Source organism: Rousettus aegyptiacus, unplaced genomic scaffold (genome assembly GCF_014176215.1).
Source record: "Rousettus aegyptiacus isolate mRouAeg1 unplaced genomic scaffold, mRouAeg1.p scaffold_m13_p_9, whole genome shotgun sequence".
Lineage (NCBI taxonomy): Eukaryota > Metazoa > Chordata > Mammalia > Chiroptera > Pteropodidae > Rousettus > Rousettus aegyptiacus.
The window spans coordinates 5896453-5912317 of record NW_023416312.1 but is presented as its reverse complement, the minus strand read 5'-3'; the positions used below and the strand labels follow the sequence as shown (position 1 = coordinate 5912317).

General features: G+C 44.4%; 1 protein-coding gene across 1 annotated transcript; it reads left to right on the top strand.

The window, feature by feature from the left end:
• The first annotated feature begins 9576 nt into the window (after window positions 1-9576).
• LOC107515349 (10 kDa heat shock protein, mitochondrial-like) lies at window positions 9577-9882 on the top strand. Its single transcript, XM_036227320.1, has one exon. It carries the CDS (start codon window positions 9577-9579, stop codon window positions 9880-9882), a length of 306 nt encoding a protein of 101 aa, XP_036083213.1.
• The last annotated feature ends 5983 nt before the right edge of the window (window positions 9883-15865 follow it).

Below are 15865 nucleotides of genomic sequence, written 5' to 3'. Positions count from 1 at the left end.
TGTACTTTGTGATGATTCTTAAATATTGGGTTTGAAGCTCAATGAACCCACAGGAATTTGGATCTTTTGGGGGCAAAAACCAGTATAAATTGGTGAAGAGTCTGAATTACAGATTTTTTTTCAATTATTTTCAAGACCATTCCGGAACGCCCAGAGCACTTGGCTCAATGGCAAAGGGGAGATTTCAAACTGAAGGATGGGGATGCCAAGCCTTTAAAAGCCACACTCAAGAGCTGCTAAGCTGAAAACTAACAGCAGGGGAAAAAGCATTAGAGGTCATTCTGGCCAACTTTACTCATTAAATAAAGACGGCAATTTTCCAGAACAGCTCACTACCACCAGGTCAAATAACTGACCTCCCACATCAGCGAAACCAAATAGGGTGTATTTGAGGTCCTTAGGGTGTCATTTTAATAAATTGGTATTTTATTTTAATTAACATATCGGTTACTTTTATAGTAAGTAGTACATATGAGCACTTGAAAGAACTAGTTCCAAAATATTGCAAATAACCCATCTGCAACTGTTATTAAATTAGGATTTCTAAGCAAAGTGAGATTTAAACTATGTCCTGCTGAAATTAAGAACAAGTTCAAGTTAAAGGAAATGAACTGTTGAGGTTTCCTATATTAATCCAATGTGTATGTAGGTTGTTTTCCATCCTAGTATATTCTATATGTACATTCGAATAAAAATATAGGCTCCCTTTGCTGATTAAGGTGATAAAGGTCACCTGGATACTGTCCTCCCTCTGCTAAATAATTTTTAAATTTTAAGATTTGATAATCTAGTCTATTAGTAAGAATATAATGAACCCTTTTACATCAATAGCACCATGCTGTCATTCCCAAATGGCATTGGGAAATTCAGTTTTTGTTATAATCCCTTTAAATAAGGAACTTGAAGAACTTTTTGTCAATGACATAAATTTTCATTAGCGTACATTTCAAGCCTTATTAAGAAACACCACAAGGAACAGATCAAATCTTTTGAGAGTGAGGACTGAACCTTATTTCTTTTTCTCAAGATTTCCCCACCTCGGTACTGCTGACATTTGGGACTGGATGATACTCTGTTGTAGGATACTGTCCTGTGCATTGTAGGATGTTTAACAGCATTTTTGGTCTCTACCCATGAGATGCCAGTAGCACCCCTCCCCCTGCCCTAACTGCAAACAAAAAAACATCTCCAGACATTGCCGAAAGTCCCCAACGGGGCAAAGTTACCCTTGGTTAAGAACCACTGCTTTGTTTCTAGGGTCTGTATTACACCTGACTGACAACAGGAGCTCAAAAATTCTTTGAAGAATGAATTTAATCAAGAAACAATCAGGAAGAGAGATCTGTAGCTGTGGTCTCTGTTGCCCCCCACATATTTTCTGGTTTACTACCATGAGGCTGATAGGACTAGGAAACTATTATTTGGAACCTCCATTTATCCATCCAAAGGGCTGTCACTCATCCAGCATGTGACAAGGCTCTCTAGAACCTTCTCCCTAGTAAATAGTGTTCATCAGGAGTATACCTCATAGAAAGGGTAGGCACTCAGCTCGTTCTGAAGGGATGCCTTATCATTGTACCATCACGAAACTGGAAGAACCCATTATTCAAAACCCACCTTGTGATGACCATTTGTCAGTCTTATTTCCAAGGGCAGCATAACCCAGGCGTTTGCAGACATAGCAAGGAAGTTGGGTGTGTTTTTCCCCCTCATGATTTTTACCTAAATCCTCTTGCTGTAATTTTTGTTTATCCTTAATGGAAACATAGGCAAAATCTCCTTTTCATAGTTCCCTGTTTTAAACACCAGATCTTTCCGCAGCTTCCTTCCCTTGGACTTAGAGACCCATCTCCTCTTGTGCTCTCTGAGCTCCTGCTTTATATTCATTCGTCATCTCGGTTGCTCTTTACCCAATTTCTCCATCTACTTTATAGAGTCAAGAATTCCAGATAGAAGATGAAAATGTTCTAAAATTGATTGTGGTGATGGTTGTACAAGTCTGTGAATATACGTAAAAAACATTGAATTGTACACTTTACATGGGTGAACTGTATGGCATGTGAATTATATCTCAATAAAGCTGTTACCTTTTTAAAAATAATAAAAGAACCCCATATAAAAATTGGGAATTGACTTTGGGCTCCAGCAAAGCCTCCTAGAAGTGAATAGTTACTTCCCATCTTTGATCAGTTATATCTCTATTAGTATATCCCCACCTCCCACTGTGCCCCATCACCTTTGATTAATTATATGCCAATTAGTACATCCTCACTTCCCTTTGGACACCACCGACCTGACTTTCCCACATTTCTCTTTATGGTCCAAACTTTGGTTAGAACATCATCTCCTGTCTCATTGCCTTCAGCCTGGTCTTCGCAATTTTTCCACCAGGGTTTAAACCATATTTGGTCTCTTTGTTCAAACAAAATCACATGAAGAAGACCAGTATATAAAAATATCACAGAACAGCAGCTGCCCTGGTCCGGAGTCCCGCATGACACCCCCTCATCCTGAAGGGCCTGCGTGCCTGGGTGAAAAAAGCTATGCACAGTGCAGATTTTGCCATCTCCCTCAGCACCATCTCCATCTGGACACTGGATACCACCAGGGCGGTGTGCTTTCTACTGTTCAGTCTTACATCCTATCCAGGCATAGAGGGGACATTGAAGGCACATAGGATCTAATGACCTCTAAGCTCAGAATTAGATGACCAGATTCCCAACCATCATTTCCTCCTCTGGAAGAGGGGATGGCTCCCAGGGCTGAGAAACAGTCGAGGATCCAATCACTCTCCTTACAAAACAAAAGACTCAGCCTCTGATTACAGGATATCAGGAGGTATCAGTCCCCAAGGTGGCCACAACAGCATTGGAGACAACTAAAATGTCATGGAGAATTCAGTCTTCCTGGAGGCAAGGCCAGCACACAGAGTTAACAGGTTTTTTGTTAACAAATTATGTTTCTTTAATGTGGCTTTTTGATTTCAAGTACCCTACTAATGGAAACGAGCTAACAAGGTCTTGTCTGGCAGAAGTCCTTGGCGGAATGGACTTATTTGTAAAGAGGGTAATAACTGTGTGTAAGTGAATAGGGTGTTCCTATGGTACTTGAGGGTGGAGTGGATGAGAACAGTGTGTTTTCTTTGTGCAACAAGGCAGGCAGTAGGAGAGCCAGGCTAATTAAGCTCTGAGACCTTTTATTGCAACTGTTTTCAATGGGAATCTTTTCAAAATGCATCAAGCATCTCAGCAGAGGAAACTTTCCTTGACTCTGTCATTGCTATGGGCATTGGTGACTGGCCTGGGCGGGAATGACATGATGTCTCTAGGTCATCAGGGAAGGGGGATTGTTTGTTTCTACCTAGTGTTGGCTCTCCTGTTCCTAGTGCCCATTCCATACTGATGCTTCTCTTTTTTAAAAATTTTTTTTTAAATCTCTTCCAATCATGTCCCTTCTCAGCTTCCATGACAGCAGGGTATGCCTGGACAGCCGTCACTGGCCAGCTGGCTCTCATCCGTAACCTGATCCAGACCATGAAATGGTCCCTACTCCCCTGGCAAGTGCCTTCTCACTGCCCTGTGAGGCTCAGCTCCAGTGCCACCTCTGGAAAGATCCTCCGAAGCTCCTTTCCTCCACTTGCTTCTCTGAGACCCTCTGAGGAGGAGTGACACTGCAAAGGCCTCGCCCATTTTCTGAATGACCCTCTGGCCCTTACACTGTAAGCTCCCTGACAAGCCCCTGTAGAAATAATTGCCAAGTCCTCAGGTTTTGGCCTACAGTGCAGAGTAGCTGCGAAAGCCTCAACAATTGCTTATTGAATTGAAGCACAGAGTATCTTCTTTCATATGTTATCACTTCTTGGCGGTACTGGCTCCTGCCCTGGGCTCAGCCACTGTCAGGCACATCCAGCTTGGGCCTGTTCTGGATGCTGGTCCAGGGCGATTTGTGCAAACACCAGATAGACAGAGCACTGTGTTTTAGACATTTCACTTACAGCCCACCTGTCTTATTTATTTACTCCTTAGACTCTTGTTGCCATAATGAAGGTTAAAATCCAGCGGAGCGCATTTGAGCTATTGTGAATTTACAAGTGAATGAAGTTTTAATCAATGTTTTACTGAAGCTCCTTTCTGTCTCCCTCCCTCTCTTTCTTCCCTTTTTTAACTCTCAGAAGTGCTGCTTCTGTTTAATTTTACGAGTGACAGTAATTATGCAGGGAGCCATGATTGCCTCTCAGGCCTCATCTTCCTGACCCCTCGGAGATGCAGGATGCTTTCGCCTCTCTCCCCCCTTAGCTTTCCTGGCACGTCTCTCTCCACATTCTCCTGTCTCAGCATCTCTTCCTTTTGCCCTCTTCAGATAATGATGCTGATGCCCCACCTCTTTCTCTCTCTTTAGCCATAGCGGACCATGTCTCAGGCATACAGTTCTTTTCATTCCATGTGCTTTCCTACAGTGACTTCATCTGATGTTCTAGTTCTTTCCAACATCTTTATTGTGTTTATCCTCTCTGCCTCCGGCCCGGACTCCTTGCCCCTCCCTGCCCCCTACTTTCTCTTCAGACTCTAATACCCAGGGCCCAATTTGCCATTTTTGCAGGGTGATCCTACAGGTACTTTAGACTCATCATCCCTAAATCTGAGCTCAGCATCTCCCTTCCTCACTCCTGCCCCAGATCCAGCCATCTGGCACATTCTCTGTTCTGTCCTCTTCCCAGTTGCCCGAGTGAGAAACGTGGAGCTGTTCTCCATGACTTCCCCCTTGTCGTCCCCTCCCGCCTCCCTGTCTTGCTGACTTAGCCTCCTTAATAGTCCTCAAATCCATCATTCCTTTCTTCCACACTTACTGTTCTTGACCCAACCCATATCGTCTGCCTAGACTTTTAAAACAGCCTTTGAACTGGGTGGTCACCATGCCTACATTTTAACTGTCCCCCACCCCAAATCTCTCTTTTATACTTCTATTAGAATAGTTTTGGTAAAAGCCAAGTCTTACCATGTCATTTGGCTGCATAAAGCTTTTGGTGTTGGATATACCCCCGTACACTTCAGAGGCCTCCCGTGTCAAGCCTTCTGAGTTCAGGCCCCAGAAGACCTCTGTGGATGCAGCTCCTCACTTCACCCCCTTGTCAGCTCTAGGAATACAGAAGGTTAACAGTTTCCAGCAAAAGCCTCTTTGCTTCTGCTCTTGAATTCTCTGACATTCCTCCCTACCTTCTTGCTCTGGGTTATCTTTTAAGATTCAGCACAAAACAACACCTCCTCCAGAAAGCTCTCCATGACTGCTCCAGCATAAGCTAAGAGCCATTTCCTGCCCTCTCATAGCAACACGTGCATAGTTATATCATCTTGTTTACGTCATTCAATTGAAAGTATACCACTGTCTACCCTACTATACCATAAACTCCTCTAGTGCCAAAGTCAAGGCCATTGTATCTCACATGCCTAGCAAAGTGCTTGGCATTTAGGGGACCCTCAATAAATGTCTGTGGACTGAACTGAGCTCACAGGGAAAGTACAGTTATGCCCCTTTTAGTCAGACCAGTACGGCACATGGAAATTCAGACATATAAAACAGAAATGTCTGGAATTTATACTTCACTTTGCAAAGAAAGATGTACTGATTGGTTCTTTTAATTTGTATGCTTCAAAATGATAGATTCTTCAAAAGTGGTTTCTACACATATAAATATATTTAGAACATAAAGCAAGCAATAGTCAAAATCTCATTGGTGGTATACAAAGAAAATGTTTTTTGCATGTACTTTCTCAGAGTTTGTGGATTTATTTATAACTTACATGCATGGACTATAAATACATAGAGTATAAAAGATGTGCAAGAGTCAAAATTTTGAAATAATGAAACAAATATAAAGAGGGTCAATATTTTCTTTCTGCGCCCCAATTCATCATCTTGTGTACCCCACTGAGTTATAATAAAACAAGAGTATTCTAACTCGACTCTTGGAACGAACCTTTAAATACCCCTATAGAGCCAGGCATCCCTCTATCTTGAAATGTGGAAAATAGCCAAGCACAAGATGTTTCTGTGTCACAGCTAGGAACAGTTTGTGTCACTGCACCTAAGTGAGAGGTTGGCTAGGGACCCTGGGTAGAAGTTAGAAGTGCTCCTTTCTAGCTATGTGACTTTGGGGAAATCACCTAATCTATCTGTCTCCATTTCCTCATATGTAAAATGGGAGTAATAAAATATTTACAAATACATGAGTTAACACATTTGGGGCACCAAAGACAGAGTACTCAGTAAACTAGTTTGTTTACAGATAGTAATAAAGAGCATGGCTAACGAAGGTCACAGAAATTCTTGATTTTCAAAGCCTTTAATCGCAGCTGGCATATTTTTAGATTTCACTTTGTTCCGCTAAGGTGGGTTTCTAGCCAAGCATTTTCATGCCTTCCTCCAGACTACTGACTAATACTTGAAGCGGCATATATGTCATCTCATTCTCCTTCCTTTGGGCTTGAGAGAGGGAGTTCATCACTTGGGCACCAGCAGGAAAATAGACTAGTTAGAAAAAGAGAAAACAAGGCATGGACTGGGAGGAAAAAACCTCAAAGGCAAGATTGGCCGTGGACTCAAAGTATTGCGTGTTCTTGAACTTCACTTTGCTTTGGATTCTCCATCTGTAAAACCCATGACTCAGCTGCCTTTCTAGTGGGGATTGATGACATAATGCATATGTCTAGGGCGCACATGAGCCACCATTCCCTGCTTCCTTTCTTGTGGCAGATAGGCTCCCAGGGTGGGTATGGGGTTCTCAGGGGGTCCCCCAGGGACAGATTCTGTCCAGAGGCTGCTGCCCAGCCCCAGGGCCCATTGAAGACCATGCCAAAGAGGCAGCTCTGTAGTGACCCTGTGGGACTGTTATAGCTCTAGAAGCCTGCAACCTGGTGAGCAGGGTGATGAGGGCTTCCTCAGAGGTAAACATACAGAGCTTTACTCCCTTTTATCAAATCCTTCTTATAAACATCTGATGTGTGAGAGTAGATAAATCTTTATTTGAATTAGAAATATAAATTCACTTTACAAAAGATAACAGCAGTTTCTGCTTTCAATGACAGAGATTTCTTAAGTGCCCTTTAAACATGATCTAGCATGTGGGCAACCTCTCGGGAACACAGCTACTAGATAAATTGGGGCCAACTGTATTTGAAATAAGTACAGAAAAGCATTTGTGAAAGTGAGCATAGAAAAGGAATCCCTCGCTCATCCTGCGTAAGAGCGGCTGACCTGTCTGCCATGGGAAGAGAGGAGCCTTTGCATTAAAGGAATTTTCAAATAATCAGAATAGCCACTGCTTCTCTGCCAGGCTGCTGGGGAGAAACCACCCCGTACTCACTCCTTCTTGGCTGGGACACAGCACCCTCTGCTGGAAGCCGTGGCGACAACCACGGTGCACTCCCCACACATGGTGGTCCTGATACAGGCACCTGCCTAGTGACCTAGGTCTCTGGAGGAAGCTAGTCTACGAGCATCTCAGAACATCCTTGGGAAAGATCCAGATTGAAAATCACCGAGGGCCCAAGTTTTCAGAAAGGAGCCTCCTCATCCATTACTGATCTAGCAAAGCCAGTGAGAGGTTCATGGGCCCAGGTCTTTCCAGCATCCCTTATGGACTAAGATACAAGCTGGGGTACATGGCTTACTGCAGTGTATGGAGCTGAAAGTTTGTGGGGATGAGAAAAATATGGCAGGGAAAGGTTGGTGGGGTTCTTGGAGTGGCAAGGATGGAAGGCACAGTCCCTAAGGTAGCTAAAGAGGAAGGGCAGTCAGGCTGGGGAGCATAGGGCCCAGACTAGAGGCACTGCCCCCGAGGAAGGGCAGTCAGGGGGCCCAGCTACGTCACGACTGGCATCAGTCACTCTTCAGATGCCTGCTCCCCTCCCTGGCTGCACCCGGGGACCTATAAGAATCATCGGGGGACCTGTAAGGACTCCTGGTGCCCAGGCCTGGGCCCCACAGACTCCCATGTCACTGGTCAGGAGGCCGGGCGCTGGGCATGCAAAGTTCCAGGGGATTCTCACAGCGTCAGGCTGAGGTGCACCCCTCTGTGTGTCACACGGGGTCGGTCACATGCAAAAAGCCTGTGACTGACCGATGACCTGTGACCTGTGACCAATGCGAGCATTTCATTCTCACATCACTCGGCAGGTTCATGTTACTGACCTGGTTCATGTGCAGTGGAAGCCAGCGGGCCTGGCCCATGGTGCCAGCATGAAGAGGGCGTGAAGCGACTTTAATGCAGCCTACAGCACCGCCGCTCACTGCCCACAAGCCACAGGATGGACACCACCCCCTCACAGAGCAGCACTGACCCTTAGGTGGAGAGCCCACACTGATGCTTTCTATTTGATGCCAAGTACTGACCCCCACAACCCGGGCCAGTTTTCACAAGGCACCGCTAACAGCCACCAATCCCAGAGTGAAATGCCTGGGCTGCAGAGCCCAGGTGTGAAACCCCGCACTTGACTGAGACCTCTTCTTGCTGTTCACCTTGCACCCCCCGCCCCGGGGGCTACAATGGGCTAATTAGCTCCAAGGCCTTAAGAACACTTCTTAGGGGAGGGGCACGAATTCAGGAGCAAGTGTGAGGAACGTGTTTTCTTCGTAAAGGCAGAAAAGTCCCAAGAGAAGCTGCGTCCTAGGGGTGATGGGACTGGGTCCCATCGTCTGGATCTAAAACACACTAAGATGTGTGCATGTGTGTGTCTGTGTGTGTCTCTGCGAGTGTGTGTATGTGTGCATGCGTGTGTGTCTGTGTGTGTCTCTGTGAGTGTGTGTATGTGTGCATATGTGTGCGTGCGTGTGTGTGTGTGAGAGAGTGTATGTGAGAGACAGACTGAGGGGAAGATGGGACCGTGATGGCTAACAGGAGAGAAACTGGGAAGGAGACAGGTAAATAAAAGCGAACACCTCCCCTTCATTGTATGACCTACATACAGTAGGTGGTCTCAGCAAGGTAAGTCTGACGTTCTGACCTTCTGAAGAAACCTAGTCTGTGTCCTGGGCCAAGTCTGGGCCTGAGATCCTGCTGGAGACAGAAAGAGCCTGGGACGGAGGGCAGTCCAGCTCCAGGAGCAGGTGGCGACAAGCTGGGCCATCAGGCTGACACCTCATCCCGCCCCATCAGACAAGACTAGCCGCCAGGCACAGAACTCTGGGCCTCTCCTCACTTCCTTCTATGTGGTAGAGATGCTAGTCCCACCTTGTGTCACCACCTTGTTTCCTGGCCGAGGTCCATGGCCCCTGGGTGCCTGGGTTCGTGGGTTGGGTGGGGGACCCGCCCTCACCCCAGCACTGTTCACACCTGAGGGAGAGGCCGCAGCACACACGGCCCTCCCTGCCAGACCCAGACTCCTGAGCGCGGGGCCACAGGGAATCTGCAGCCTGGAGTCCAGCTCGAAGGCAGTTAAGGCTTCTGGTTGCCTCCTCGTGTTCTTAACGTGAGATTTTAATTCTGAGAAAGCAAACGGAAGAGACTATCATTTAAAAGCTCTGCCCGAGGCAGGTCTCTCCTTACACATGAGAGCAGACGGAGTACGAACTGTGGTAGCAATGGCAGGACAGGCATTTAGAAAGTTTCTTTCCCTCTTTGACCAAGGATTAGTTGAAAGGAGTGCTGGGGAAACTGTAGCCAAAGGAGGCATTACACTTCTGGAAAAATCTCAAGGAGAAGTATTGCAAGCAACAGTAGTAGCTGTTGGATTGGGCTCTAAAGGAAAAGGTGGAGAAATTCAACCAGTTAGCATGAAAGTTGGAGACAAATTTCTTCTTCTAGAATATGGAGGCACCAAAGTAGTTCTAGACAAGGATTATTTTTTATTTAGAGAGGACGGCATTCTTGGAAGGTACGTAGACTGAAATAAATCACTATTGAAATGGCAAACTGTGAAGCTGCCTATTCCACTGAAGTTCTGAAATCTCATGTAAATAATTTCCATGTCTCTCTTTAGTAATAAATTAATAATATCCAAAACTAATGACATCGTGTCTCTTAAAATTTAGTTTCACCGTATTAATATAAACATTTCCAAATAAAAATGTATATGAAAAAAGCTCTGCCCGAAAAAAACATAAATAAAAATTCAAAAAATGAAATAAAAGCTCTGCCCGAAATTTCATGGAAGCCCCCTGCAACACACTGGGCTTCCCAGAGCTCACACAATCCTTAAAGTAGCGGCTCCTACCATTTGAAAGAGAAAGGTGACTGCGCTTGATTGTTTGCTGGCTGTAATTCCCAACAACTTGGCCACCCTCAGAGTGACACCTATTCTTCTAAGAACAGCCCAGGAAAAGGTAGAATGAGATCACTGGAGGCGCCCCCCAAGGGAAATACCGGGATGGGCTTACATGGAGGGTACTGTGCAGAGTGGGTGATGGGTGCGGTTTGCTGAGAACTCTCCTCCCCACCCCCCAGCGGCTGCCAGAATGATCTGTCCAGAACGCAGGTCTGGCTGGGTGACCCCCCTCATTTCTAACCCTTTCATTGCTTCCCACAGCCTTTGGGGGCCCGTCCGAAGCTGACTCAACAATCTTCCTGTTCCCGGCCTTGTTCAGCTCTCCAAGTTCACAACACCCATCCTGGGTTTCAATCTCTCTTAATACTTTGTGGTTTCCCAAATGCCTCAAGATTACATAGCCTGGCAGTGACCCGGAATGCAGGGAATCTGTTGTCCTTTAAGTATAGTCCCAAGTACTCCAGTGGTCAACTGAGCATGGAGTAGTACAAGGATGAAGGATTTGAACCTGAACCGAGGTGGACGGGAGGGAATGCTCAGAGGCAGAGCCAAAATTCTTCCCCTTAGCTCTGCCACACAGATAAATAAAGGGTCACTCAAGATCGAAGTTCCTGGGACAAAGACCTGAGACCTTATGCTGGCAGTATATAGGTAAAATCAGGCCTGCAAACACGTTTTGTTTGGCCTGTGTTTTCATATAATCAGACCTACATTTTAACAGTGGGGGATTTTACATTAAAACATGTATCTCCACTTACTTCTGAAAAGTTGGAACATCTGTCACATAAGGCTCCAAACTTTGCAAGGCAACAACTGTAAGGATTACGACTGTCTTTAGGAGTGACAGATGGGCTGCAGCCAGATGCAACCTTCCCCGTGCACCTGTGCACACCTGTGTACCACAGCCAGCCAGCTTCTCACAGTCAGGCTGCCAACCAGGCCCAGCCCCAAAGCATGTCTGCCATCATTTTAGCCTGAGAAAAAGGTTTAAAGCCTTCTGCTAGAAACAATGCTATGTGTTCACCAAAACTTCCATTTTCTTTCTCTTCTTCTTGGGAAAATCTCTTTACTCAACTCTTTTGCACTTAAGTGGGGCCACATGACTAGTTCTACCAGTGGGATTTGAGTAGAAGTGCCACATGTCACTTCTGGGCTGAGACAACAAGAAGAGTCTTAGAGGCCATATGTTACATGGGCAGGGCCACGCAAAAGCAGCAGCAGCTATGGAGAATCAGACTTCACGAAAGGCAAAGTCACTGAGGTTTCAGGATTTGTTATGAAGCATAGCAGAGTTCATCCTGAAACCAGTACAAGCACAGTGACCAAAAACATGTCTTAATCAGGCAGTTTATTTATCATTATGTAATAATAAAGTTTAAAATTGTTTTTACAACGGTCATGAGCATATCCATCTAGCAGGTAATACGAATGTTTGACAATGTCTAGAGTGGAACTCAGTGCTGATTGCCACCATTCCCCATGGCCAGTGCCTCTCCATAGTCTTCTGATGGAGAGAGGCTCATATGTCACTAACCCAGGCATTTCAGGAAGGGATTCTATCAGGGCACTCTTTTTCCATCAGAGTCCTTTCTTATGGATCTGCACTTTTTCTAACAGAAATGTTGCTATTGATTTTGCCAGCATCCATGCTAACTTCTGGAATATATTGATACATACATTAATAAAGCAAGATACAACATTAGAAACCAGTAATACCCCACTCAATGACTATTTCTAAATGGTGACATTCGTATGCTGATTACATATTATAGATAAATTTTTCCATATAGAAATGAGATATATATTCATATATAGGAAAAGCAAGGAATGACAAAATATTTGTAAAAGATTAAAAGGGGAAATGAAGAAGAAGAAATAAATCTCCAGAACTTCCCTATAAAGATTATGCAGGAACTCCCATTTTTCCTGGGAGCTGACCCCATTCAGTCACATACAAACATTGAAAGACAAGTGAAAACAAGACCCAAGAACTCCATCAGAGAGAAGATCTAAAAATAACCACTAGAGCAGGTTGCACATATCAAATATTTCATGTACCAAGAAGAAACTTTGCATATTTTCCTTTTCAAGGAAGAGCCTTTACTCCTTCAAAATCTCACTGGGACTTTGGGCAAAGATTTTCACAGTTCAGATTTGAGAGATCAAGACTTTAAATAGAAACCAGCTAACAAGCATTTCCAATGGCAACAGACAGCTTTTCACCAGATTTTGTGATTGTTATCAGTGGAGGGGGGAACCAGGGTGAGAATGGCTTGGCAGTGAGGCTAGGAAAACAGAATAATAATCAAGCAAAACTTATTGCCTTTAATGAAAACCATGGCAGAAAAGGTAGAAACCATAGTTTTAGTTATAAATTGCCGTATAACAACAAACATTTGATATCTCACATTTTAAGTGGGTTGGGAACATAGGGGTGACTAAGCTGGTTGCCTCTATCTCGACGTCTCTCATGAGTTTGCAGTCAAGCTGTCAGGTGGGGCTGTGATCTCAGCTAAAGGTTCAATGGATGATGGGGTGGAAATTCACTTTCTAGCTCACTCACAAAGTCGTTGGCAACCCTTAGACCTCATATGTGAGACCCTTCAAGGGCTGCCATATGATGTGGCAGCTGGCTTCCTGAAAGGATACCTAAGACAAAAGCTATGGTCTTTTCAATCTAATCTCAGAATTGACCTCTAATCGCTGATCTTGTATTCTGTTCCTTAGAATGGAGTTAGAAGTCTGGCTCATATTCAATGTGGCGGTGGTGGGCTGGGGAGGGGGTGATTGCATAAGGGTGTGCTTACCAGGGAATAGGAATCATGGGGACATCTTCACTAGTGAGGAGAAAAGAGCTGCTTTAAATATTTCTAATGGGATTTATGAGTTTAATGAGGTGAGAGGAAGGCCTGAGCTTAGAAAATGGAAACAGTATAAAGATGACTTAGCTAGTATGAGGTGTGTGGGACAGGACATAGCAAGAAATGAGATTAGCCAGGTAGGGGAGGATCATATTAGAGTTCTGAGGGCCACAATTTTGAATATGTGTTCAGTCGACATAAAAATATATTTTAGATATGTGGTACATAAGATCCTGGAGAAGACAGGAACTCTTGACCACGAGCACAGGTAACCACTGTCTATAAAATGATGCAGCAAGAGGTGACATCAAAAGGGATGGGGAGGATCAGCTGTATGCTGGAAAAGGAAGCAACAGGACCTGATAACTGACCGTGTGTATTGGTGTGTGTGTGTGTGTGTGTGTGTGTGTTGAGAGACAGAAGAGACAGAGACAGAGAGAGAGATAGAGACAAAGATTGATTAGATCTCTAAGCTGCATGTTCAGATGTCCAAGGGGACTCCAGTAAATATCACCCCTCTTTCTCCTGTTCTCAGGTTCTGAAAAGTTAAAAATTCAAAGAGTAAAGATGGAGACTAAAATAGTATCTTTCTCCTACTAAAGCTAAGTTGGAGGACACAGCTTAGTGTGAGAGGCCAAGTAGCCTGCAGGTGGTTTCCAGCATTAGCTGGATTCATCCACTCAGAAACCTCACTCCACCAGCAGTCTTTCTCCCAAGAGGTAAAAGACTGTCATTCCCCAGATCACTGATCGGACCCCCGCTTCTCACGGATGAAGTACCCTCTTATGTATGATGGTGCTTACTGCACCCCTTTGTGTATGGTGTATCTTCTTCAGCTACCCAAAGACTCCAATTGCTTTTCCCCCTCTGAAACTACCACACAGTCTCTCCTTCTTCTACTAGCTTCTATCTCCTCCATACTCTGTAATGGCTAGCCAGTGAATTTGGAATTTCCAATGGTATTGAGCGGTATGAAGAAAATGAAACTGGGTGATGTGGAAAGGAGCAAGTACCAAGATTAGACAGTCACAGAAGACTCCTTTGAGAGGTGAAAATTGAGCTGAGATATGAACGATACAAAGAAGCCACTTCCAAGTTCGGGGGCCAGGGAATTCCAAGAAAAAATAATAAGAAGTGAAAGGCCTTCAAGGATGAAAAAACCTGATTTACTGAAAAATCAGAAAGACTTTTCTGATTTTTCTGATCATTTCAATACAATGATCACCAGATGTATTCATGATGTCTTGAAAAGAAACCCACAAATCTACTAGAAGCATAGGCATGCATTTATAGAAACTCACCCCTGCTCAGTGTCCTTGGCCTTAAATGCATACCTCACTTCACTGCTGCCCATCATCCTTCTGATCTGGGCTGAAACGATGCTTCCTCAGGCAAGCTGCTCATGATCCTGTCAATAAGGTAAAGGTTATCTGGGGTATCTCTTGTGGGTACTCCATCTTTGCCACATTTTGTACGCCTATGTTACCCAAGTGTTTGCATTTTTAATGCTTCTTCTCAGATAGACACTAAGCTGCCTAAGGTCAGGGATCTTACCTGTTTTGTTTACTCTTATATGTCCTGTTGCCTGCCAATCACTTAGTGCCTTTCTAAGGGCACTTTCTCCTACCTTCACTTTTTAAAATACATTTTAAAATACCATCCCCAGCATATGCTCCTATCAGGGCTTTTCTTGGCTCCCACCTGCAGTGCTGTGCCTGTGGGGTCTGCTTACATGCCCCACATGCCCACCCCTAAGAAGAACATCTGTCTCCTCTGCTTCCTTCCCTAGACTTTGCTGGGTATTTTTGGAATTGATGGAAACTGCACAAAAAAAAGCAAAAGGTGGAGCACATCTAAGACATCAATGACTGTACTTGAGGGAATCTGAGATGCCCTGGATTGTAAAACATACCCAGAAATCAGACATGTCCACGTGTGAGAGATATGTCTTAAAGTGGATGACATATTTTCTCACTACGGCTTCAGGGACCTTAGAGTTGGTAGAGATAGTTCCCAAACTCTAGCAAAAGCCCCTCTTAGTTTTCAGGGTTACCATGCATTTTCATCATTTTCCTTTTCTTACAGGTATTCAGTGAGAAGCCAAGAAATGAGTGACTTAATGGCTGCTAGCCAGATGTCATGTTAAACCAGATGATTATGTGGGAATTTTGGAGTTTTTAATTCTATTCAGAGCCACACTGTTCTCCAATAACTTGCTTTCTTCGTATAGTCCCAATGCTTGAAAGTAGGTATGTAAAACCAACCAGAAAATTATCTAAAGGCCCAATGGCAGTTTATAGCATTACCTCTCATACTTGTGGAAAGGCTCAGGATGAATTTGGTACAAAAACAAATCAAACTAAATTTGATTCCCGGGAGTATGACTCACCACTTCGTGCTAGGTGTCCATCTGGAGACGGGGCAGCACGGCTCGATGCCTTGATGAAAAGTTCATTGTAGTAGGGAAGACATCCAATGTACAAAGAAACATGATGTCAGGAAGTGTATCAGCTACATTTTCCTGTATTTTTGAGCTGTGGTACTGAATCCCAAACCCGGAAAATGACAACCACATACCTCTACTTCCTGCTCGCATACTCCGTAGGAAGCGACGAGATGGCTTGGCCCAGCCCCATGTGCTTTCTGGCTCCAGAATCCAGTCTGAAGGAGTAGCCTTTACTTGTCATACACCATGCTAGTAGTGGAAGGGAATGAAAGTGATAAAGAGATGATCAATAAGCCATT

What these genes read in the sequence shown, in the direction of transcription:
- LOC107515349 (XM_036227320.1), top strand. Translation starts at nt 9,577, where the DNA reads ATGGCAGGACAGGCATTTAGAAAGTTTCTTTCCCTCTTTGACCAAGGA.